Raw genomic sequence first — 25,726 nt, 5'->3', positions numbered from 1 at the left:
TTCCTAGATACATGGCATGTGGTGATTGGGAGATCATGGTGGCATTGGGCCAGGTTCATGCTGTGGAGTGCCGATTCTAGGCCCGAGAAACAAGCACAGACTGGTGGGACCGCGTAGTGTTGCAGGTCTGGGATGATTCCCAGTGGCTGCAAAACTTTTGTATGCGTAGGGCCACTTTCATGGAACTTTGTGACTTGCTGTCTCCTGCCCTGAAGCACAAAGACACCAAAATGAGAGCAACTCTCACCCTTGAGAAGTGAGTGGCCATAGCACTGTGGAAGCTTGCAACGCCCAACAGCTACCAGTCAGTCGGGAATCAGTTTGGAGTGGGCAAATCTACTGTAGGGGCTGCTCTGCTGCAAGTAGCCAACGCAGTCATTGAGCAGCTGCTATCAAGGATAGTGACTTTGGGAAATATGCAGACCACTGTGGATGGCTTTAATGCACTGGGGTTCCCTAACTGCGGCAGAGCGATAGACGGAATGCATATCCCCATCTTGGCCCCAGCACACTGTGGCAGCCAGTACATAAACCACAAGGGGTACTTTCCCATGGTGCTGCAAGCACTGGTGGATCACAGGCAGGACCGGTGCTAAGGGTTTGAGCGCCCTAGGCTGATGGCAATTTCGGCGCCCCATGCGCTGGTCCCGCGGCTCCGGTAGAGCTGCCGCAGTGGTGCCTGCGGAGGGTCCAGTGCTCCGCGGCTCCAGTGGAGCTGCCGCAGTGGTGTCTGCGGGAGGTCCACCGGAGCCGTGCGAGGAGCCGACCGTCTGCAGGCACGACTGTGGCAGCTCCACCGGAGCCGCGGACCAGCGAACCCTCCGCAGGCACCACTGTGGCAGCTCCACCGGAGCCGCCTGCCGCCACCTCCAGCAAAACGGCGCCCACCAATTATTCTGGCGCCCTAGGCGATTGCCTAGGCTGCCTAAATGGTAGTGCCGGCCCTGATCACAAGGGACGTTTCACCAACATCAGCGTGGGATGGCCGGGAAAGGTGCACGATGCTTTCATCTTCAGGAACTCTGGTCTGTTTGAATAGCTGCAGGAAGGGACTTACTTCCCAGACCAGAAAATTACTGTTGGCGATGTTGAAATGCCTATAATTATCCTCGGGGACCCAGCCTACCCCTTAATGCCATGGCTCATGAAGCCATACACAGGCACCCTGGACAGTAGTAAGGAGCAGTTCAACTATAGGCTGAGCAAGTGCAGAATGGTGGTAGAATGTGCTTTTGGACATTTGAAATGCTGCTGGCGCAGTTTACTGGCTCGCTTAGATCTCAGCACAACCAATATTCCAATTGTAATTGCGGCTTGTTGTGTGCTCCACAGTATCTGTGAGAGTAAGGAGGAGATTTTTATGGTGGGGTGGGAGGTTGAGGCAACTCACCTGGCTGCCAATTTCGCACAGCCAGACAACAGGGCGATTAGAAGAGCACAGCAGGGCGTGCTGCGCATCAGAGAAGCTTTGGAAGCTAGTTTCATGACTCACCAGGATATGGTATGACAGTTGTGTTTGTTTCTCTTGAAGTTACCCACACCCTATATATATGAAAGGAAATAAAGTCAAAATTGTTTAAAAACTGTTCTTTATTATTTGATGCACATCATATTGAGAGAAATTAGAAGGTAGATTGGGGGTGGGGGTTGGGTTAGGGGGGTGGAAGAGGAGGGAAGGACAAGTCCAGAAACCAAAAGTTCTCATATGCCAGCTTTCTGGTGCTTGGGCGATCCTCTGGGGTTGAGTGTGTGGGTCCCCGTAGCCTCCCCCCTCGTGTTCTTGAGCGTCTGGGTGAGAAGGCTATAGAACTTGGGGAGGAGGGAGTTTGATTATACAGGGACTGCAGCAGAAATCTGTGGTCTTGCTGCCTTTCCTGCATTAGATCCACCATACAGCAGAGCATGTCAGGTTCTCCCCCATGAGCTTGACCATAGCGTCCTGCCTGCTTTCATTGCGTGCCTCCCTCCTCTCTTCATGTTCCTGTAATGCTTTAAGGGACTCCGCAATTGTTTGCCTCCATGCATTCAGCTGGGCCCTATCAGTGTGGGAGGCCTGCATGAGCTCGGCGAACATGTTGTCCCGAGTTCACTTTTTCTACCTTCTAATCTGGACCAGCCTCTGGGACGGAGTAGATAGGGGCCGCGTTGAAACATTTGCACCTGCGGGAGGAGAAAAAGAGAGGGTAGTATTTTTAAAAATACATTGCAGAGAACAAAGGGAGCACTTTGCTATGAGTAAGTCATCACACAGGGCCAGGGCAACAGAATTCATCTTACAGGCAGCCCCTAGGCAGGAGCACGCAGGATTCTGCTGCTTCTATATTCATGTCAATGCTCTCAAACTGCTGGGCCCCCTTTCCCACAGCAAGCAACGCCTAGTGGGTTTGCCATATAAAAGGAGGGCCTGCGGGCTCTCTGGGATGATCACTGCACACAACAACGCCCACTCCCGACCAGGTGGCTCCGGTCAGGCTCAGAGCAGAGATGAGCCATTTACTCTAAACGCGAACAATCCAGCACAGCTGGGTTTCCCCCCCACTGCGTGGCTCCAATCAGGCTCTCACTTACCAGAAGTACCATCTCCAGAGTCATGGAACAGGAGCCCGCCTTGGGAGTGAGGGGAGGCTATTGGCTCCAGCGTTAAGATTAGTTCCTGGCTACGGGGGGGAAAAAGGATTCCCCACTTGCCACCTGTGCACTGTCCTCCTCCTCCTCTTCATCCTCCAACGTCTCTTCCTCCTCGCTCTGTGCAACTCCTTCCTTTCAGGTGTCCATGGACAGTGGTGGGGTAAGGTGGCATCACCACCCATAATTGCATGGAGCTCATAGTAAAAGTGGAATGTATGGGGCTGTGACCCAGAGCACTCGTTTGCCTCCCTGACTTTTTGGTACACTTGCCTGAGCTCCTTGATTTTTGTACGACGCTGCTCTGTGTCCCTGGAGTAGCCTCTTTCCGTCATGGCCCTGGAGACTATAGCGTAGGTACTTGCGTTCCTTTTTTTGGAACGTAGTTCTGCCATAACAGACACGTCTCCCCAACATGTGATGAGATCCAGTACCTCCCGTTCAGACCATGTTGGGGCTCGTCTGCCAATCTGGGACTGCGTGATCGCCTGTGATGGTGGACTCTGCATGGTCGCCTGTGATGGTGGATTGTGCTGATGGTCAGCTGTGCTGCTGGTGACCAAAGGAAATGAAATTCAAAAGTTCCCAAGGCTTTTCCTGTCCACCTGGTTAGTGCATTAGAGTTGAGGGTGTTGACCAGAGCAGTCACAAGGGAGCATTCTGGGATAGCTCCTGGAGGCCAATAACGTTGAATTGTGTCCACAATACCTTTAACCTGGGATTGCAATCTCGATTTAAGCGCTACTCCACTTGCCAAGGTGGAGTACAGAAATCGAATTAAAGTACCCTTTAAATTGAAAAAAAAAAATTTGGTCATGTGGATGGAATCTTTTTTTTTTCAAAATAACTTGGCTAATTCCGAAATAACAGGCTAGTGTAGACCAGGCCTAAGTACTGGCCCTGCTTAGCTGATGGATCACAGCACTTGGTGGTGCGGCTGTAGGCGTTCACACTTTAAGGACTTAATCCTGCAAATATTTATGCAGATGAGGTGACCCAATTTTATCCATGTGAGCAGTCTTACTGACCTCAGTGGGAACACTGGAAGGAGCAAAGCAATGCTCATATGCAAGCACTGGCCTGAGCTAGCCTTTTGCCTCTGCATATTTAACACTTTAAATCTACACATTTTATTTTGAAGGTTATCTTTTCATTTTCGTCATTTATTTTTGATCTATTTCCACTCCATGTTCTGTATGGTTCAAAGACATTTTGTTTTTAAAAAATCCTCTTAGTCATCACCTTACCTTTCTAGGGTCTTTCCACCTGAAGGATGCAAAAGATTTTACAGATTGAATATAGCAGATATTCCTCTGCCCCTGAAATGCAGCCCTTGCTGGGCTGGCATCCTATGGCCTGTCTGTGTTATTGAGATTGCCGTGTATGTGTGTGCTAGGGTGACTCGAGAAGAAGTGTGAAAAATCAAGAGGGGAGGGTAATAGGGTCCTATACACAGGGCCGGCTCCCGGCACCAGCTTATCAAACAGGTGCTTGGGGTGGCAACTCGGGAGCGGCGCGGCACTTTTAGGTATTCTGCGTCAATTCGGCGGAAGGTCGTTCACTCCCGCTCGGAGCGAAGGACCTCCTGCTGAATTGCCGCAGATCACAATCGCGGCTTTTTTTTTGTTTGTTTTTTTTTGGCTGCTTGGAGCGGCAAAACTCTTAATTTGTGCTGAGGCAGCCATGGCACCTCTTGGCTTTGCAGTTCAGAACCCCAGCACCTCTGGGTTTGCCCAATCAGTTATTACAGTACAAAAATTGAGCCCCCGCACCTCTTTCATTACAAATTAAACACTGATCCTATAGAGGGCAAAGCCCCTAAAAAAGGGATGGTCCTTTTAAAATCGGGACACCTGGTCTGTGTGTGTGACACCAAATTGTTGACCAGATTCAGTGGCCTGTGTTGTCAGCAGGTTGAAGTCCGGAAGGCGATTGGAATCACGTTATTCTCAGAACGGTGTGACTGTAGCTGTGCAGTGAAACCGGGCCCAGACAGCACCCTGCAGCGCCGGTAACCTCCTGGCCAGAGACGCTGCTCCGCCGCGGCTCGTAGCCCGAGCGCCCTGCACCGGCCGGGCTCAGGAAGTGACATCGCCGAGCGGTGCATGCTGGATCGTGCTTCGCACAGCCCGCTCCCGGGCAGCAGAAGCGCGGCGGCGGGGGCGGCATGACAGCCCGGTGCCAGTGAGCGGCGGCCCCGCAGGCTGGAGCCTCCCCGGCGGCGGCAGGTGAGGACGCGGGCCGGGGGCAGGCGCAGCTCGGCCCGCGCGCGGCAGGTGCGATCGCGGCGCAGCCCGGCCCCGGGGGAGCGCGGGCTGAGCGCTGCCCGCACGTGCCGGGCGCGGGGCCAGCTGCTGCCGCCGCGGGCTGCTCAGCCCCGGCCGGTGGGGAGAGACCGGCTCGCGCAGCGGCCAGGCCGGCAGGGGGCAGTGGCACCAGCCCGCGGAGGCTCGTTGCTCTCTCGTGGGACGTGGCTTTCTGCTGTAGCCCGCCCGGCGCTGAGCTGCCCGGGGCCCTGCGCCAGCCCCGCAGCGCGTCTCTTACTGGCAGCTCCTGCTTAACGAGCCGCCGCGCCGCCTGCGGTGGAAGGAGCAGGAGCCTGTGCCTGACTTTCCGGGGGCACCACCGTAAGTTCCCGTGATGGCTTGTTCTTCATGGCTAGGCGCAGAGGGGTTAACGGAGAGGAGAGGGTGGATTGCTGGAGAATGATGGTAGCCTAACTTCACGCTGGCCACAAGCCATACTCACTCTCCTAGGCTAGGCAATGCAGAGGACGTGTGGTGTGCAGGGAGCTATTTTGAGATCAAGCTAATAAAATGCAAGCAAATCGCTGGGCTGGATGGGCTTCTCCATGTCCCTTACAGCATCTTTCCTTGAAGTATCTCAGAGTGCTTCATAGACCAGCCTCACAACACTCTGTGAGGCAGCTGTGTTGTTATGCCCATTTTACAGATGGGTAAACTGCAGCACAGCCAAGTTGAGTGGTCATGCAGGCCATGAGTCATAAGCAGAGCTAGGCATAGATCTCATGCTTAATTTTATAATGAAAGAGGTTTTGGGCTCAAACAATTAGGTGCCAGGGCTCAAGAAATTTTTTTACTTTCATAACTGACAGGGCAAGCCCAGAGGTGCTGGGCCTATGAACTGCCAAGGCTAGAGGTGCCAGTGCTCAGCCATGATGCAAATTAAGCACTGCATAGATCCCCGTTGTCTTTCAGTTCCTTGCTCACACTACTGGCAATACTGAATTGAGGAGTTTGGCCAGTACCTGGTACGGTTTTGTTCCTGCCTAAGAGGGTAACTTTCTGATTAGATGTTAGTCTGGTATGTTGTGTGCAAAAAACGGTGTCCTGTTTATAACTATGGAAAGGATTGTGATATTAGATCAGTCCAATGACCTTGCTGATCTATTATTCTGTGTCTCTGATAGCAGCCAAATCTAGATGTTTCAGAGGAAGGCTTAAACTCCCCATAATGCCTCTGACTTTGCATTATTATACCACAAAGGAGGAAGCTTGTTTCTGACCTCATACATCTCCCTCTGAAGGTCTGCTTCTCAGCATCTCTCTGGAGCAAAGTAGTGCAAGACAGGGACTGAAGGCCACCAGACCTCCTTCCCCCCCGTTCATGCCACCTATGGCCTCTGGTATAGGATACGCCTGCTAGACTCTAACAGATGATCTCAGCTGAATGTCCCCATAGAAAGGTGGAATTCACATGGGTTGTTTGTGATGCTTTAATTAATGTCTGTAAATCACTTTGATCTTTCCTGCAGTTACTTTTCGATGTATCCCAATAGATAATCCCTCTGACATGCTTAGGAGAGGTAATTTTCTTTTCCCAGTGTTGGAAGCATGTTACTTTTATAAAAGGCTCTCTTGTTGTCAAACACTGACATTTTCTGTACTTGAATCTCTCCTTTATGCTCACCCACACATGGCACCTATCCTCATATCATCTATGTGCTGGACAACAATTACAGGGAGTACGTGCATTCCATAAAGGGACTCTCTCCTCGGTCACATCATGGTCTCATTTCCCACCCCCCCATGCTCCCCTTCTGGTCATTAAAAAGCAGTTTTTACAAAGGACAGATAGCTTTCAAGATTTTTCACAGTCTACATTGTGACAGAATTATATCCTACTTGTGTGATGCTTGCTGTTCTGTAATTGATGTGTGGATGACAATCAGATGGCTGGGTTTTTCAGAAAGCTGATGGGGAAATGAGAGCTCATCCAATTTCCACACCATTACCACCCTGTGTGATAAGGACTGGCTCCCGCAGGGCTTAAAGGAAAGCTCCATGATTCAACCGTACCACACATGAGCCTTTTAAGGTGCTGCTGATTTCCCTCAAGTGAACCCAAGCCACTAAAATTAAATATGCTGGGGCCAGCTCCGTAGCTGGCATAAATCATGGTGGCTCCATCAACTTCAATTGGAGTGATGCCAATTAACACCATGTGATGATCTGCCCCAGAATATTCAATCAATCTAATCTGCATTTTAAGGGACCATTGAGGTCATTGTATTTAATTATTCCATACCTGTGTTACTAATAATATCTTGTGCTGTTCAGATGTAAAGAAGTGAGAATATCTTGTATAGTTTCCACCACTGATGCTGTTTGTTTTTTTACATTTTGTTCAGCTCGGACACGTCACCTAAATCAATCCATTTCACTGAAGAGGTTTGTGGTTAAAGCAGAGGGCTAGCAAGAGACTTGATGATTCAATTCACTTCTTTGCCACAGACTCTCTGTAGACCTGGGGCGAGTGATTTAATTTCTCTGCCCACTTCCTTATGTGTGTGTATATTTTAAATTCAAGTGGGGATAATGATACATCTCTAACTCCTGGGATGGTTGTGAGAATAAATCCCTAACTGCTTGTTAGGAGCTCAGATAGAGGTAGATTGCAGATTTTCTTCTCATGTACTAGCCAGATGCTGTGGATTTTGAGTTACTGCAGGAGACTATTTAAAGCTTACTGCCCCCCTCTAATTGAATTGAAAATGGTAACCATTCTCACAGCCAGGCTATTCATACTGGCTTTTTAAACACAATCTAAATTGGGAGAGTCAAGTGACCAATTCAGACAAATGGATTTTCTGCTGAACCAACCAGCTGGACAGAGCTGGCAGAGAATATTAGTGGCAACTGCTTCCCCTCTGAAACATCATAGGCCTTTGCTTCCCAACCTTCTCTCTGCCTGAGGTTGTGGCAACAACTCTGCTTCAGCAAAGATTGTTTCAGTGAGAGGTGGGGAATGTGTGTTTCAAATTTCTCCCTCTCATATGATCCCTAAGATGATGAAGACTGAGGCAAGGATTCCAACTTCCAAGTGGATTTTTTTCCTAGAGAAAACACAGAAGAGCATCACCTGAAAATTTCTGCCCCAAGCCCTGTAAACCAGTGGCCTGGTCTGGGTAGGAAACATGTCCACAGAATTCTAACCAACTTGAAACACAGGTTAGCTAATGTGATTTTAAAGTCCTTGGAACTGCAAGCTCCAGGTGGCCTAAACCATTTTCAGAGCCTGCTGGAGGTGGTAGCTCAGTACAAATGGTTCAGATCACCTGGATCCTGGTCTACAATACAGCTCCATAGATTTCAAGGCCAGAAGGAACCATTGTGATCATCCAGTCTGACCTGATTTATGAGACAGGCCATAACAATTCTCCAAAACAATTCCTAGAGCAGATCTTTTAGAAAAGCATAAGATCTTGATTTAAGATGACCAGTGGTGAAGAATCCATCACAACCCTTGTGTAATGGGGTCAGCACATACCTCTCATGAGCACCCCCTCTGGTTGGCTGTGTCCACGGTCTTTAAACCAATCCCAGCTCTGCCATTAGGCCATAGCCCTAGGGCTTCCTCCCTGGGGACAATGTTTTTGCCTTCTTAGTCTGTTTTGGCCCTAGTCTTCAGTTGGGCCTCCGGAGAGTTCAGTCCCCTTCTAGGGGTTTACTAATATCCAATTGTAGGCCTTTCCCCAGTGGCCTGTAGCAGGAGGGCAGCCGTCACCAGTGCCTTACCCTTAGCTCAGGGCTCTTCTAAACTCAGGACCAGTAGCCAGCCAGGAGCACTTGCTTCGCCAGTCCCTATTAGCACTGGGCTGTCCATTGTGCGGTAGTTCCCTCAGCCATCCACCCTCCTCCATCTCTAGCAAGGAATTACTCTGTTTCTGGCTGCGCTGTAGCTCCTTTTTATAGGGCCCTCCTGGGCCCTGATTGGTGCTTCCCCTGCAGCCACTCTAGCCTGCTTCAAGGACCTCTCCACTGCTCCTTACCTGGGAGGAGTGTGGCAAGACCCTGAAGCCTCCAGCTGGGGGCCTCTGGGCCTAGTTCACCCAGTCACATCTTGGTAAATTGTTCCAATGGTTAATTACACCCACGGTTAAAAATTTACACCTTATTTCCAGCCTGAATTTGTCTCACTTCAACTTCCAGCCATTGGATTGTGTTATACTTTTCTCTGTTAGAAGAGCCTGTTATTAAATATTTTTCCCCCGTGTAGGTACTTAATCTTCTCTTTCTTAAGCTAAATAGATTGAGTCTATCTATGAGTGACTCTATCACTAGATAAGACATGTTTTCTAATCCTTTAATAATTCTTGTGGCTCTTCTCAGAGCCCTCTCCAATCTATCAACATAAAAGTGAATTGTGAACACCAAACCTGGACACAGTATTCCAGCAGTGGTCGCACCAGTGCCAAATACGGAGGTAAAATAACCTCTCTATTTCAAATCGAGATTCCCCTGTTTATGCATCCTGGGATCGCATTAACTCTTTTGGCCTCAGCATCATACTGGGAGATGATGCTCAGTTGATTATCCACTATGATCCCCAAATCTTTTTCAGAGTCACTGCTTCCCAGGATAGAGTCCCCCATCATCTCGCTATAGCCTACATTCTTTGTTTCTAGATGTGCACATTTAGCCATACTAAAATGCTTATTGTTTGCTTGTGGCCAGTTTACCAAGCAATCCAGATTGCTCTGTATCAGTGAGCTGTCCTCTTAATTATTTACCACTCCCTCAATTTTTGTGTTATCTGCAAACTTTGTCAGTGACGATTTTACGTATTCTCACAGTAAATAGCATAGAGCCAAGAACTGATCGCCACAAAACTCTACAAGAAACACATCTTCTCAATGAAAGAACAGGAGTACTTGTGGCACCTTAGAGACTAAAACATTTATTTCAGCATAAGCTTTTGTGGACTACAGCAGCTGTAGCCCACGAAAGCTTATGCTGAAATAAATGTGTTAGTCTTTAAGGTGCCACAAGTACTCCTGTTCTTTTTGCGGATACAGACTAACACGGCTGCTACTCTGAAATCTTCTCAATGATGATTCCCCATTTACAGTTATATTTTGAAACTCCTTGATTATCCAGCTTTTAATCCATTGAATGTTTGCAGTGTTAATTTTATATTATTCTAGTTTTTCTTCAAAATGCCAGTATCAAGTTAAAAACCTTATAAAAGTGTAAGTACATTATATCAACACTATTTTAATCTTTATCAACCAAATTTGTAATGTCATCAAAAAAGATATCAAGTTAGTGTGACAGGATCCATTTTCCATAAACCTGTCTTGATTTTCATTAATAGTATTGCCCTCCTTTAATTCTTTGAGTCCTGAACCAGCTGCTCCATTATCTTTCCTGGATTGATGTCAGAAAGACAGACCTATAATTACTTCGGTCATCCTGTTTACCCTTTTAAAATATTGGCACTTTAGCTTTCTTCCAGTCGTCTGGAACTTCCCCAGTATTCCAAGGCTTACTGGAAAAATCAACATTAACAGTCCAGAGAGGTCCGCAACCAGCTCTTTTAAAACTGTTGGATAAAACCTGCTGGTATAAAAATGTTTAACTTTAGTAACTGCTGTTTAACATCCTCTTGAGATACTAGTGGAAAGGAAATAGTGTTATCATCACCATGATGAGACTATATCATCTGCTTTTTTCCCGAATTCAGAACAGAAATATTTATTGAAGACTTCTGCCTTTTCTGCAGTGTTGTTGATAATTCTACCAATTCCATCTAGTAATGGACCAAAAGCATTATTAGGATTCTTTTTGTTCCTAATATATTTTAAAAACTCCTTATTGTCCTCAACTCTACATTAAGTTCTGCTTGTATCCCATTGCTTCCCTTATCAATTTTCTACAATTCATAGCTTATGGTTTATATTAATTATTATGCAATTTCCTTTTTCTTCCATTTGTTATCTATTATTTTTTAATTTTTTAAAGCTGTTTTCACTTCCCCTCTAAACCAGGTCGATTTTTTTTTTAACTAATATGGCCTTCCTCCTTACTTGTAGCTTTTTGGGCATCTAGTAAAGTATTCTTAAATAATTCCCAATTATCATTCAAATTTTTCTGATTAAATTCTTCCTCTCGGCTGATTTGGTTCATAATAAAGTTTTCAGCTTTGTGAAATTGGCCACTTTTAACACTGATTTAGTGAACCAATTTTAGAACCTGTTAGAATTTTGGAGGGTAAATTCCCCAGCATAGAACAGATACGTGTGTGCACATGTCACTCAGACAGATTTAACGGGGTTTATTAGGCTGGAAACGCAAATGCAAAGACTTAAGCCATCTAGCATGTGGGACTGGTGTTCTTTAAACAACAGCTCTTTACGTGGTAGTCTTAAAGGTCAGAAGTCCATTGAGAGTGTTCAGGAGCAAGAAGGCCTGCTGGCAAATGGCAGCACTGCTCACCCTCTTGTTACGGGCAGTGAGCAGCTCCAGCTTTCGTCAGGTTCTCTGAGGGCCAGTCCTCACTATGAAATGTAACCATGTCTCAGCACAGTTGTTGGCAGGCTTATTAGCTGACCTGGGGCTGAATGCCTGTAGACAAGTTCAGCCCCAGGTCAGCGAATGTTATGGCCAACAGCCATGTTCAGACATGGTTACCTTTTGCGCTGGAGATCTGCCCAAATGCTCTGACTCCTCTGAGGCTCTCGTGTCATTTTGTTTCTCTGGACAGGCGAAATGAGCGTATCTGCTACAGGATGAGCAGGACTTCAACCTACTTGAGCAAGTAATCTCCCCCGTTGTCAGTGCAGCTCCCTAGTCCTGGCTGATTCACACTTATCTGAACCAGGTGGATCTGGGCTCTTTGTAGTCTCATGTTCACAGGAGAATTGAACCTGAGCAGGTGGGATCACAGCAGTGTGAGCTGTAACTGTGCAATGTGTCCCCACTAGCCTCCTGTTTCACTGGACCAGTGTGATGAGGTTGGGCAATTTGGCCTCTGGCTCCCTGCTTCTCTTTCCCCCTTGTTTCTCCCCTCAGATAGCTGATGAATTGCTCCCAGACCCCATCAACTCCTCTGTTGCCTATGTCTGCATCTGCTTACATCTCTCCCCGGCAGTGCCTGCCTGTCCGTTGGTTCAGCACTGATGACTCTCCACTGCCCCAGAGCGGGCTGCTGCACACTCTCTATTTCCCTGTCCTCCCTTCAGACGGCCAGTGTCTCTTCATACTGTGCCCCACTTAAAAGGAGTCTGTGGTTTTGGAGACCCTTGTGAAGAAACAGTCACCACAGATTCTGCCCAAGACTTCTTAGCAGCAAAAGGTGGAGGGCCCAGAATAGCCACCTTGGGCAGCAGAAGGAGGCAGTTACAGGCAGGAATTTTTCCCATCCCCTTTCCAGATTGCTGCTGGCAGCCTGGTCGTTCACTGTACAGTCTGGGCTGGGAGCTCCCAATGGACTGACTAGCTGCTACAGACCTCTCCACCCAGATCCCTCTGACATCTCAGCCATGGTCAGTCTGCTCCTTATGGTTGTAGCATCACATGGGAGCAGACAAGGTTGTTAATATAATAATAATAGAGATATACCTATTTCCTAGAACTGGAAGGGACCCCAAAGGGTTCTTGAGTCCAGCCCCCTGCCTGCACTAGCAGGACCAAGTACTGATTTTGCCTCAGATCCCTAAGTGGCCCCCTCAAGGATTGAACTCATAACCCTGGGTTTAGCAGGCTAATGCTCAAACCACTGAGCTAGCCCTCCCCGCAGGGGCAGGTTTGTGGGGGAGGGGCCTTGGAGGGCATTTTCCCCCCTTCAAACTGCAGTGCCTTATCCAGAGTGGGGCAGTCCCGAGGGCAGCTCCCCACACACACGCACACACACACACTTCCTTCTCTCCCACAGTCCCTCTAGACCCCACTCCCTGGACAGGTTGTTGGCTAAGGACACACACAGAGTCGCACACAAACAGGTGTCTGGATCCCAAGTGACAGCTGATGAGCTTTCAGTCCACAGGATGTTCTTTTTCCTCCGATCCAAAACCCGTAAGGAGAATCACAGAGCGTGAGCAGCTGCCTCTGGCTTGGTGGAATTTGCAGCTCTGCTTTGGCCCTCGCTCTCATTTGCAGGAGGCTCTGCAAATGCTCTGTTTGAGCCCATAGCTTTGATCTCCACTGTAAATTTTTCACAAGGGCTAGGCTCTTTGTTGTGCATTGCTTAGTATTGTGCCTAAAACAGTGCATCTACTTTTCACTGGGACCAGAACATTTCTCCTTTGCTCAGCTCCTAAATTGGAGAGAGCCCATGACATTCTCAGGGTTTGTGGAGAAAGCACCTTACATTTTATTATACTGGATGTGATCACTTTGATACTTTAGCGCCTGCAAGAGCTGCCCTTGCCCATAGAGGTCTCAGAAATATAGCAAAAAGCATGCATTTGATTGCAGCCATCAGTTTGTCTGCTCTGTAACTCTCCCTCATGCTGCGCTCAGCGTCTCTGAACCTGGTAGTCTGGCGTGGTGGGACTCTGACTCCTATGGGAGAGCGGTTTACCTGATGATTCATGTTCTGGGATTTGCAGCTACCAGTGCAGATCCCCTGTTTCAGTTGGACAAATTACCTGTTCGGAAAGAATTGACTTGCAGTGTTTGTTACATTGCAATAAAAACTTCAGTCCTGTCAACTGTCAGCCTTTGTCCCTGGAGGGAACGGCCCAGAGGGGGGTGGTTTGGGTGGCTCTGCTGCTCTCCATAATGTTCTTTTCCCTTGGAGAAGCAGACTAGACTCTTGAGAGTGCTCTCAATCCCAGCACCTAAATAACCAGGGACTGCTTTTCTTTGTAGACCTTATCTATCCTGATATGTGCCAAGAAATCTGTGCCCGGAGAGAAGGCACATGTTGACTTATATGTGGACCTCTCTGACCCTCCTTGACGTCTCTCTCATCCCCCACATGAGGGATTACTGAAAATCTAGCACTCCAGGCAGGACCACTTCTACCTGATCTGGTGACATTCTCTATTCTTGTTCAGGGACTGGATCTTCCAGGCAGAGCGAGTTCTGTTATGCAGATCCTACAGTGCCTGTCTTTACTTACCACATACACTAGTGCCATGGTTCTTAACTGGGGGTCCACAGGCTGTTTTCAGGGGGGCTGAAGTCTGGAGCCTTGGTGTCCCCGGGGGGGCTAAAGCTGGGAGCTGCGGGGAGGAAGCCTGGAGCCATGAGCCCTCGAGTCCCCCATGAGACTGAAGCCAGGAGCTGCAGGAGCTTAAACCAAGCCATGGTGTCTGCCGTGGGGCTAAAACCACAAGTGCTGGTGCCCCTGGGGCTGAAGCCAGGAGCTGTGGCACTCCCTGTAGGGCTGAAGCCGGAAGACCAGGGGCAGATTTGAGGAGGAGGGGCCTTGGAGGGCATTGTCCCCCCCCTTCAAACTGCAGTGCCTTATCCAGAGTGGGGCAATCCAGAGAGCAGCCCCTGCACCCCCCCATACACATACACACTTCTTTCTCTCCCTCAGTTTCCCTAGACCCTGTCCCCTGGCCAGGTTGGAGGCTGGAGCTGGGTTCTGCTGCTGCTGGTCACCAGAGTTGTGGCTGCTTCTCAGCTCCCAGCCCCCTTTGACTTCTTGGGCAGCTGGTAAGACCTGCCCAGGCACGGATCCCGGCTCCAGGGCCAGCAGAGCCCTCATGAGCAGCGACTGCAACAAAGCAACAAGGTGTGCCCGCCCAGCACACAGCTCCAACTGCTCCTCTCTCTGCACCCTGAGCTACATGCCTCACTGCACACAGCTCCTAGCTACCGCCTGCCTGCACATGGCTCCGAGCCACCCCATGAGTTACCCCCGGCCTGCACACAGCTCCTAGCTACTCCCTGCCTGCACACAGCTCCTAGCTACCCCCTGAGCTACCCCCTGCCTGCACACAGCTCCTAGCTACCCACTGCCTGCACACAGTTCCTAGCTACCCCCTGAGCTGCCCCCTGCCTGCACACAGCTCCTAGCTACCCCCTGCCTGCACACAGCTCCTAGCTACCCCCTGAGCAACTCCCTGCCTGCACACAGCTCCTAGCCACCCCCTGAGCTACCCCCTGCCTGCACACAGCTCCTAGCCACCCCCTGAGCTACCCCCTGCCTGCACACAGCTCCTAGCTACCCCCCTGAGCAACTCCCTGCCTGCACACAGCTCCTAGCTACCGCCTGCCTGCACACAGTTCCTAGCCACCCCCTGAGCAACTCCCTGCCTGCACACAGCTCCTAGCTACCCCCTGAGCTACCCCCTGCCTGCACACAGCTCCTAGCCACCCCCTGAACAGCCCCCTGCCTACACACAGCTCCTAGCCACCCCCTGAACAGCCCCCGGCCTGCACACAGCTCCTAGCCACCCCCTGAACAGCCCCCTGCCTGCACACAGCTCCTAGCCACCCCCTGAACAGCCCCCTGCCTGCACACAGCTCCTAGCTACCCCCTGAGCTACCCCCTGCCTGCACACAGTTCCTAGCTACCCCCTGAGCTACCCCCTGCCTGCGCACAGCTCCTAGCAACCCCCTGCCTGCACACAGCTCCCAGCTACCCTGCTCTCTGAGCTACCCCCTGCCTGCACACAGCTCCCAGCTACCCTGCTCTCTGAGCTACCCCCTGCCTGCACATAGCAATTAGGTACCGCTCTCCAGGCACCCTGAGTTATACACCTCACTGCACACAGCTCCTAGCTACCCCCTGAACAACCCCCTGCCTGCACGCAGCTCCTAGCTACTCCTCTCCATGCACCTTGTGCTACATGCCTCAGTGCACACAGCTCCTAGGCCCTAGCTACCCCTTTCCCTGCCCCCTCAGCAGTTTTCAAACTTTTTGAGCTGTCCCCCCCCCCTTTGAATTATAATTGTTGGTTGTACCTCCCTACCCTCTGAACCCTGCTCAGGCGATTAAGTGAGGGGAGATCCTAACAGGTTGGCATGGAATAGATAATACCCCAAAGGAGCTAATGCCGAGGCAGGAACGGGAGTGCCACCCTGCAGTGAAATATAGAACTGTTTGGGCTGGAAGTTCTTAGGAGAGTGGCTTTAGGCAGTAGCATAGAACACGGTTGCTAAAGGCAAGTTTGAAGAGTAGGTTAAGCGGCGTTCAGACTTCATTGAGAATAACCGGATTTGGTGAACGGGGTCAGAGCCCTGTCCCATATAGTCTGATATCCCTGTTTCTTGTGCTGGGCAGTTCCTGATGGATCCTGGCCACCATCCTGTTTCTGCCAGTGACTATTGGATGAAACGTAAGAGGCAGTGGCAGCCCTGCCTCCCCCTATTTATGTACCTGTTGTGCAGTGGGGAGAAGACAGGGAAATGGATATAAGACTGTTGAGAAAGGAGCCTCTTCAACAGGAACCCCTGTCATCTGTCCTGGAGATGCTGTTTGGCTCCAGATGTCAGAGGGTTGTGTGGCGTGTGGCGCTGGGATGTGTGGGGAGGTTTGTGCATCTTATCCAGCTCATGAAGTCTTTCTTGTTGTTTTGTTCTGATCCAGGACATCAGCCATGGCTCTGTTCCGGGTCTGCACCTTTCTCTTCACGCTGATGTTGTCCAGGAGCAGCTCTTCAGACACAGAGAAACAGAGCATAGACTCTGGGTTGGAAATCTGTATCCTTCTCTCCAGGCTGCACTTGGGCAGTGAGTGAGGGCGGGCGGGGGGAGAACTGCAAGAGCAGTTGACGGGTATTAGAAGGATTAAGCACCGAAGAGGGAAAGGAGTTATCGAGGGGATCTCAGGGTTAGAATTATGGATAATGACGTAAAAGTGAACTAATGCAGAATATTTAATGAATATTGGGACCTATTTCCTCACTGTGAGATCTAACACACTGGGGAACAGTCCCCAGGGGCAGTGGTGGGAACCACATTAACTGAGTCAGGTAGAGCTGGGCTGAGACGGGGAATTGCAAAGACCAAGCTTGTGTTAGCCAGGTAATAGGAGATGAACTAGATGACCCTGACTCTGATTTCTCTGATTATGGGATAGCATCAGACCTGCTGAGCTGCCACGTCTTCCTTCATTCAGTAGGGAGGATTTATCTAGCCTCAGTAGTTTGCTTATATAAGACCCATTTCGCTTCATTCTTTTATCCTTGGTTAGCGCAGAGGCAGACTCTCAGCTTGGTGCAGAGTAGGTACAGACTGCATTCTAGACAAGAGTTTGAGCCACAGTGTGGTGACCTGTCCTGTGCTCCAGGGAGAAAAGCACAGTGACCCGTAATACACTTCCAGATACTCTCAGTGAGATTCTTGCAGGAATTGTCAGGGTTTGTCCTGTCTTAATCCATATGAATTCTCCAAAAATAATCCAAAATCTCCCGCAGGCCTGGGATCAAAGCCAAAAGGTCCTATTCCTTCCAGGTCTTAGAGATCAGCCGGGCAATTCTCTTACCGGTCAGCACACACCACCCAGTCGCTGTTGATTACTTCTTCAGCAGGTAAACGGACTGAACTTTTCAGCCAGATCATGCACTGATATAGCTTGGTGCTGCTCCATTGACTTCCCTGGAGCTATGCTAGCATACACTGCTCTTCACTGGAGTGTGACAATCTGAAATGCTGTCCTTTAAGTGAACCCTCCAGGAACCAGTCAAAATAATTGCCTAGTTGAAGTGACTTTTAGCTTAGAACTTTAACCAAGTTTGCATGGGGCTATCTTACCATGATTGCCTGACACTGTTGCTGTTGGTGAGGAGCTGCTTTGTACATGGTTTCACTCAGCCTGGTCTATATCTCTTCTGTGTTTGTCATTCTTACTGGGCATCAGCAGCTGACATGGATCCTTCCTGTCTGTACCAGCCTCCCCTGGTGAAGGGTTAATGAGATTGCTGTTGCAGGATGCTCAAAGCCCCTGGTGTATTGCAGGAGAGGCTGGGAATTGACATGAGTTCAGAGTGGTTGTTCCCAGACTGCCAATCATATCAGTGGGTTGTAAATGTTAAGCTCGATGTAAGTGCTTAGTATTTATTAAATGCCCCAAGGGGGTTGTTGGCAGATGTCTGTGTTGCAGGGTTGTTAAAAGCCTGCTCCTGTTTCCCATCTCTGAACTGCTGGAGCAGATAGGCTCAGTCACTTATACGCTGCCCTCAGACACCGTGGAGGCCCCATAAATGATTGGTTGTACTGGCCTGGGTGGTCTCTCTTCTGGAGCGCTGCACGGGTGAGTGCATCTCAGCTGGAAATCATTGAGTTTGGAGTTGTGGGAGGGAAAAACTGTTACAAGCCCATAACATGAATTGTGGGGCTGAGCCCAGCTCTGGGAAAGAGGGAAGTGGCCAGTTTGTGGGAGACTATGCAGGGCGGGGTGGGGGTTCCTAATGGTGTATCTACATTGCCTTTGGGAGTGAATCTCCCATTCCAGGTCCACAAATGTGTGCTGGCAGGGCTTGTGCTAGTGCACTAAAAATAGCTGTGTAGATGCTGCAGTGATGTTGCAGCTCGGGCTCTCAAGCATAGGAGAGCGAGGAGGTTCTGCACAGCTGTTTTGAGCACAATAACACGAGCCCTGCCAACACAACTGTGTGCACCCGGCCTGGGAGGCTCGATCCCAGATGCAATGTAGACGTAACCTCGGATGGCTCAGTGTTGAACGCTGTGGTGCTGTCAAGAGGCAGGGCCTGGTCCAGCACTAAAGTCTGGGCAGTGGGCATGATCCTTGACAGAGCTGCAGATAAGAAGCTGTTTGAGGTGAAGCGCAAGGACCAGATGAACGCGCTGAAGAATCTGATTGAGCTCAACGATGTGAACCAACAATATAAAATCATTGACATCATGCTCAAGGGACTCTTCAAAGTGAGCGTCACCCACTAACTGCTGCCTCCATCCCTCCGGGGCTTTGGGTGACGCTGGGTGCTCTTTGGGAGCCCTCCCAATATCCCATGTTCCTACGGGCATGTCCCAGCCCAGAGCACCACCGTGGGAATGTGACAACGGGAGTGGGGGCAGGAGGAGAGAAGAAGGGGGTTGATAAGAATGAGCAGTGGGGTTGGGAACTGGACCCAAGGTCACTATGGGCATGAGAGGGCGGGGCTATGTTTTAAAACAGGGTGGGAGAGTCGGGGCAGACTGCACCACCAAGCTGCCGCAGCAACAAAAAGGAAGAGGGGGAGTGAGAGGAGCCTGGAGCTGGCAGGACACCTGGGACAGGCAGGAGGAACATCAGATCTGGGAGGCAGATGGATTCACGGAGTTCACTTTCTGACTGTTCAGGTGCTAGAGGACTCCCGGGCGGTCCTTATAGCTGCAGATGTGCCTCCAGATGGGCCCTTCCCTCAGGATGAGAAGCTAAAGGATGGTAGGACTTCCTCTCCTTTGAATCCCAGTTTCCACTTCCAATGCTCTTTCATATTTCTCTCTCCCTCTCAGTTGCCTTTTCAAATGGGCTCAGTGCAGGGGTAACGGGGGAAATTCGATGGCCTGTGTTGTCCAGGAAGTCTGACTAGATGATCTAACGGTCCCTGCTGGCCTTAAAAATCCATGAAACCGTTACCACCTCTCTGGTCAGTCCATGCTGGGAACCCTTTCTCATCCACTTGGCTCTTTGTCCTGCTTCCTTCGTCATTGTTGCCAGTATCTAGAAGATCCTGGGATGGGAGTGGAGCCAGGGGACTCTGCCAGTGATCTGTGAAGCAGAACAGAATCTGGCTGTTTCTTCTGCATGGCTGATGAAAAGTAAGCACTTGGCATTCTGTCCAGTGTGCTGAACAAGGAGGACACTGGAGACCAAAACAATTGATTGGGCCACCTCATCTGGTATCCTGTCTTCAACAGTGTTCAATGCTGAATGCTTCAGAGGGAGGTGTAAAACCTCCCATAATGCATCTCTTTGTGCAATGCTATACAGAATGCGAAGGAAGAAATGTCTTCCTGACCCCAGCTAATGATTAGTTTATGACCTGAAGCATGAGGACTGAGAGCCCTTACATAGTAGAGGAACACAAGAACCTCTATCAATTATCCTCTTTCTAAGCAGTTGCTGGCCAGTAATGGTTTCAGAAGAGAAAATCGCTTCAAGGATGGAGGCTGAGGAGGGTTGTATTTTACCCTGTCCAAAGCCTATGGGCCAGAATCTACGATGGCTGGAGGGTTGATTTATGAGGGAAACAAAGACCATCAGACAACTCCCACTCAGAGAGAGATGCACAGATTGGTATCTGAGGGATCAATTCAGCCCTGTGGGATGACTGAATTATCTTTAAGAATTTGGCTAAATGATGGCAGGTGGGGGGGTGAGGGGAGGCCATGCAAACCTTCTAAAGTACCTGTAGGCTGGAAATGGCAAGCAGAGAGGGAAGGTGAACCAAGGGGGTTTGTAACTCTGACTTAAAAGCAAGAAATTGACCAAGGGAAAAGTTGGGCTGAGTATAAAAAACCACTTCCTAACACCTAGGTCTATAATACAGGAGAGCAGTCTCCCAAGGGGAATGAGGGCTGGAGGCCATATCACTTGAGTTATTTAAAATTAGACTAGACAAGGCCCCTGGAGTTGGTAGTGTAAGGAATAACCCTGCACTGGCCAAGTCTGAGGAGGGTGGAGAAGATGCTGCCTGTTGGGCCTCTTCCATCCCTCATCTCTGTCAATAGGAAAGCTCAGTCTTCTGCCGTGTTTATTAGCCCCCTGCTGAACCAGACCCAGCCAGGGGTGCCCACTCGTTGGGACGTCTGCTGATTGGAGCAGACGTAGACAATTAGAAGTCTCCAGTCACCCAGGGCTTGCTGTGTTTGAGGACATGGCCTGCACGTCACCACTTAAACTGGGATTGTCATGGAGTCCTTTTGGCAGCTTGAGAGGCGTGTTTTCCCCTGGGCCTGGCCACGCAAGTAGGGGCCACACCGAGAGTTTCTTGACTGGAAGGCGATCTCTGCTGGCTTACATGCAGAAGGAAGTGGACATGTGCATGTGCAACAAGACCCTCTGCTGACTGTCCCTGTGACTCTGCCCCCTAGCCTATTCCCATGTGGTGGAGAACACGGCTTTCTTTGGAGACGTGGTTCTGCGCTTCCCCAAAATCGTCCACCATTACTTTGACCGCAACTCCAACTGGAACAACCTGGTCCGCTGGGGCATCAGCTTCTGCAACCAGACGGGCGTGTTTGATCAGGGACCTCACTCCCAAGTGCTTGGACTGGTAAGGTTTGCGCTTATCATCCTGACTCCCAGCATGGCCGGCCCCCCTGGAGGCCGGGGACAGGCCGAAGGGAGGAGGGGATGACTGCGGTTATTGGACTGGAGAAATGGGGAGAGAAGGGAACTGAGAGAAGAGAGTCGAGAGTGGGAGAGATGGGACTGGAGGAGAGGGAGAAATAAGAAAGGTGGGGCAGGGCATGGAGCAGTAGGGTGAGAGATGCTGCTCTCCAGCACTGACTTCCTTTTGATCCACAGATGGCTCAGGAGCTGGGAATTAGTGAGAAATCTCCGGATTACCAGAATCCCTTTAAAACTGACCATTCTGAGGTAAGATGGCAAAACCACGAGTCAGTCCCTTTGCATGTTTCCTCCTCCAACTTTATCCCCTGCTGTCAGGGTTCCTCCTCACTCTGAAGTACAGATGTGGGGACCCCATGAAAGACCCCTTAAATTTATATTCCACTAGTTTAAGTTAAAAACTTCCCCAAAGTGCAAATTCTTTTCCTTGTCCTTGGATCTTAGTGCTGCCACCATGAAGTGATTTAAACAACCATTCAGGGAGGGGCCACTTGGAGCCCAATCCCCCTCAGAATATCCCCCCAAGTCCCTTCACCCCCTTTCCTGGGGAGGCTTAAGAATAATGTACCAACCAGTAGGTTAACAAAGTGAGCACAGACCAAATCCTTGGTTTTTAGGACACTGAAAATCAATCAGGCTCTTAGAAGAATAATTTTATTAAAAAAAAAAAGTAAAAGAATCACACCTGCAAGATCAGGATGGAAGGTAACTTTACAGGGTAAATAAAAAGATTTAAAACACAGAGGATTCCCCTCTGACTCTGCTTCCCAGTTACAAAACAGGAATAAAATTACCTCTTAGCATAGGGAAAATTCACGAGCTAAAACAAAAGATAATCTAACACATTTCCTTGCTATTACTTACAATTTCTGTTTTTTTAAATGTGTCAGTTCAGGATCTTTTTAGGAGCTGGGTTACCAGCTTGGTCTCTCTCTTTGTCCCAAGAGCGAACAAAACAAAAAAAAAAAGCACAAACAAAACCTCCCCCCCCCCCACCCAATTGAAAGTATCTTCTTTTCCCATTGGTCCTTCTGGTCAGGTGCCAACTAAGTTAATTGAACTGATTATCCCCTTACAGATAAGTGATCTTGTACCTCTGGCTAGGAGGGATTTGATGTTACTGCATACATAAAGGTGGTTACCCTTTATATTTATGACACCTGCACTAAAGGCAGCTGGTTTAGGAATGGAAAGGCCAGACTTTCGGGGCTGTTGATGCCTGGGGTAGAGGTAGGGGACGATTCTAAGTTCATGCTTAGTGTTGTCCATGATGGCTGCACCATTTGGTGAGCAATCTGATCATGCTTTTCCCTTCCTCTCTCCCCCGACCCATGGAGCAGTGCCAGCGACCCCTCCCTAGAGGGTCTCAATGCTCTAGCTCCAGAGAGTCAATTCCTTTTGCTGCTCAATGCATGAGATGCACGGCAGTGCGGGAAAGGTGGGTCCATGCACTCTGCCATTTATCTCCCCCTTTGCCCTCAAAGGGCCCGCATCAGGGCCTGTCTGTCCTGTTGGACACAGCTCTTCCTGGACCCTGGTGCTGTGTCCAGATTGACTGCTGAGTCCTGGTCTTTCAACACAATCCCCCCATGGGAAAGCTCTCCATAGCTATTGGCACACAGCGGGTCTGGCAGAGAATGATCATGTGGCAGCAAGGCAAGAAGCCATCCCTGCTACCAACGGGCCCTGCTGCCTTCGCAAACCCACCTCTCTCCCTTCTGTCTGATAGTCTACATTTGGCCCCAGCACAGCGTCAGAGTTCTGCAGTCTGTGTGGCTAGGAGAGTCGGGACTCTGAGCTCATGGGACTGCCTTGGGCAAGTTACATAATTTCTCTATTCCTGAATGTCCCCATTGATAAGATGGGGGCAGTCGTACCTGCCTCACAGAAGTAATTGGGCCTGATTTGCCTCTTGCTTAGCGTCTGATCTAAAGCCCACGGGAGTCATCAGGAGTCTGTTCATGGGCTTTGGATCACCTGCTTTCTCCACTGACATCAGTAAGGCTACAACTGGCAGAAGGGAGTGGAGACTCTCCCCACTTTACGGATAAAGAGACTTAATTAATTAACATTGTCAGGCTTCCTGAGACTGCTAAGGCACTGAGATTGCTTTTCCTGTCTGCACCCCTGTGGCCTGCGGAGCTGAGCTCCTTCTTGCGCTCTCAGTTTTTCCCCAGTGCAGACACGTTCCAGAAGGCCCTGCGAGAGGAGGAGAAACGGAGAAAGAAAGAAGAGAAACGGAAGGAGATCCGCAAGGGGCCCCGCATCTCGCGCTCGCAGTCGGAGTTATAGCGCTGGCACCTGCCTCGTCACTGAGACCCCTGCTGGCGGGAGATGCTGCGCCTGGAAGCAGAATGTCCTACTCCCTCAGCAGCCTCAGGAGAAGGCTGGGCGGGTCACCTTTAATTTGTTTAATGGTTTTTGTTTTCCTTTTTTCTGTGGTGTATCAGACAAGGACTGGATTGAATCCTGAGAAGGGACTGGACGCAGCTCCTGGATATAACCCCCCATGGGGAAGCTCTCCATAGTCATTGGCATACGGAGGGTCCGGCAGAGAACATCCATTGGATGCATGCACTGTAGGGCTTTGCTGATACTAACAATGAGACTGCATGGAGGCAGGGAGGGATTAGAGTGGTACCCGCTCCCCTGGAACCACAGTGCAGGATACACGGCATAGTTATACTGGGCAGGTCTATGTTGCAAGCTGCGTAGTTATACCGGTCAGAGGGAAAGCATGGAAGGGCGTGTGGTTAGACCAGATACCCACAGCCCTTGGGAACCTTCAGTTACTGGAGAAATGCAATGTATCACTGAACATGCTCCCGTCCCCCTGGAAATGGGGGGCAGGTGGTGTAACTCAGCAGCTCCAACGGCGATGGCGCTTTTGTATAGTTCAATTAGCCAGCTAGTCCCTCCCCTGCCACTTATACCAAATCCTGCATTATCGGAACCTCCATCCACCAATCGTATCTCTCCTTTCTAATGGCTGTTTTATTAAAAAAACATAATTTTAAATCTCAACAGACCATTGGCTGATTTGGATTGGAGAGAGCCAACAGGGGTGAACCTCCACCCATGTAGTGGGATGCAGCCCGCTTTCCCAGGGCTGCAGGGGGAAGGTTGTGGGTTTTTTGTGGGGGGAGGGTGAAGGACAGGGGGTCTGCTGTGCTTGCAAGGACAGACTGAGCGGGCTCCAGAGAATGTAATGTCACCGTAAGACCTCCCAGCAAAGGATCTGGAGTAGACTCAGCCTGAACTGCCACCCCTCCTCCCCCCACAAAAAAAGTCTCCTTATGCTGGTGGCTTGCATGAGCTGAGCTTGTGGTTTCTGGTCTCAGCTCAGTTCCTGGCAAACAGGTGCCCACATGACAATCACCATAGCCACTGGCACTCAGTGGGAGCCTTGACAGAAAGACCAAGGATCGAATAAGCTATGGAGGCAGAACTCCTCTTCCTCACCTTCCCCCTAGAGAATCCCACTTGTTCCAGATTTGAGACACGTTGTTGGGGGGATGTGAAGCCCGTGCTGTGACTACCTTTACGGTAGCTGTTTTGGGGCTAAAGAGGGGACCTCAAACTCCGTGGATCCCAGTTTGGCACTTTCAGTCTCACTAAATTCACCTAGTGCTTTGGGTTGTGGATTTTTTTAATTACCTTTATTTTGCTGTGTTAAAATGAAAAGATACCCACCTACTAGATCACCGTGGCAGGATGACCTGCCACTACATAAACAGTGGGAAGAAAGAGTTGATGATCATGTGTTCTGTCAAAAATGGATTCTTTCCATTGGACCAAGCAACCGACTGTAGATGTAATCGTCCATTCAGAGTTATTGTGAGTGCACTGTTACTGACCTGCTGCCTTACCGGCTCAGAGCAACAAGCCTTCTCTTTTGCATGTGCTGCTATTCCATACAAACATGTTCTTGTAAGTGTACTAGAAATATGCTGGTTTCTGACTAATGTTCATTTTAACTGTCATCAGTAAGGTAAAGGTTAGTGATCCAGCCTTGGGCTCAGTGCAGCTAACGCTGTAGTCCAGATCCAGAGCTGGCTGCCAGTTAAATGAATTGGATGGATCTCATCCAAGTCCCCAGTGGATGTTTGCATGTGAGCCAAATTGCGTGGAGGTTTTGTATCAAGTGGTGCTCACTGCACAGGGGCTCACGACTGGAACAGCTGGGATGCTGCAAGTTGGGATTGATGGCCATTGGCACAGCTGTGCATGAGTAGGCTGTGCAGCATTCGCCTGGCTCCAGCTGGCGCTGTCAACCCCTCGCTGTCTTGAGCACGAGAACTCAAATTTACTCTCTCAAGATTTGTTTTTGATGTATTTTCAGTCGCTGATCGAATCGCACAGCCCTAGCTGGTTCTTGCTGGGGGATTATCCTTCTGTGGGGAATAAGGGACTCTGTCAGGGGACTCTGTCAGGGGACGCTGTAGTCTGACTTGCTGCCTTCAGGCTATTTTGTGTGACCAGAGATGGGAAATGTTGTTTATTTTTAAATGAAGAGCCAGTTACATTTGTTTTGCTCCTTGGACATGCATTGAAAGGGGAAGCCGTTTTTTTTCTTGAATAAATCAGAATTTTTAAAATCAAA

At 49.7% G+C, this 25,726-nt stretch overlaps 1 protein-coding gene across 2 annotated transcripts; it reads left to right on the top strand.

Annotated features, from left to right (window-relative positions):
- Nucleotides 1–4,734: 4,734 nt before the first annotated feature.
- Nucleotides 4,735–25,726, top strand: CCDC134 (coiled-coil domain containing 134). Of its 2 annotated transcripts, none has more exons than XM_050954931.1 (7): nt 4,735–4,853; nt 16,414–16,526; nt 18,589–18,710; nt 19,128–19,212; nt 20,865–21,046; nt 21,301–21,372; nt 23,290–25,726. In XM_050954931.1, the coding sequence occupies exons 2-7, from the start codon at nt 16,424–16,426 to the stop codon at nt 23,413–23,415; spliced, it is 690 nt and encodes a 229-aa protein (XP_050810888.1). In that variant the 5' UTR covers nt 4,735–4,853; nt 16,414–16,423; the 3' UTR covers nt 23,416–25,726. The 2 variants fall into 2 exon arrangements, with proteins under 2 accessions (XP_050810888.1, XP_050810877.1); XM_050954920.1 differs by lacking the exon at nt 4,735–4,853 and adding an exon at nt 5,105–5,252.

This window comes from Gopherus flavomarginatus, chromosome 1 (genome assembly GCF_025201925.1).
Source record: "Gopherus flavomarginatus isolate rGopFla2 chromosome 1, rGopFla2.mat.asm, whole genome shotgun sequence".
Taxonomy (NCBI): Eukaryota; Metazoa; Chordata; order Testudines; family Testudinidae; genus Gopherus; species Gopherus flavomarginatus.
The sequence above is the reverse complement of the archived record's forward strand: the minus strand, read 5'-3'. Positions and strand labels throughout refer to the sequence as shown.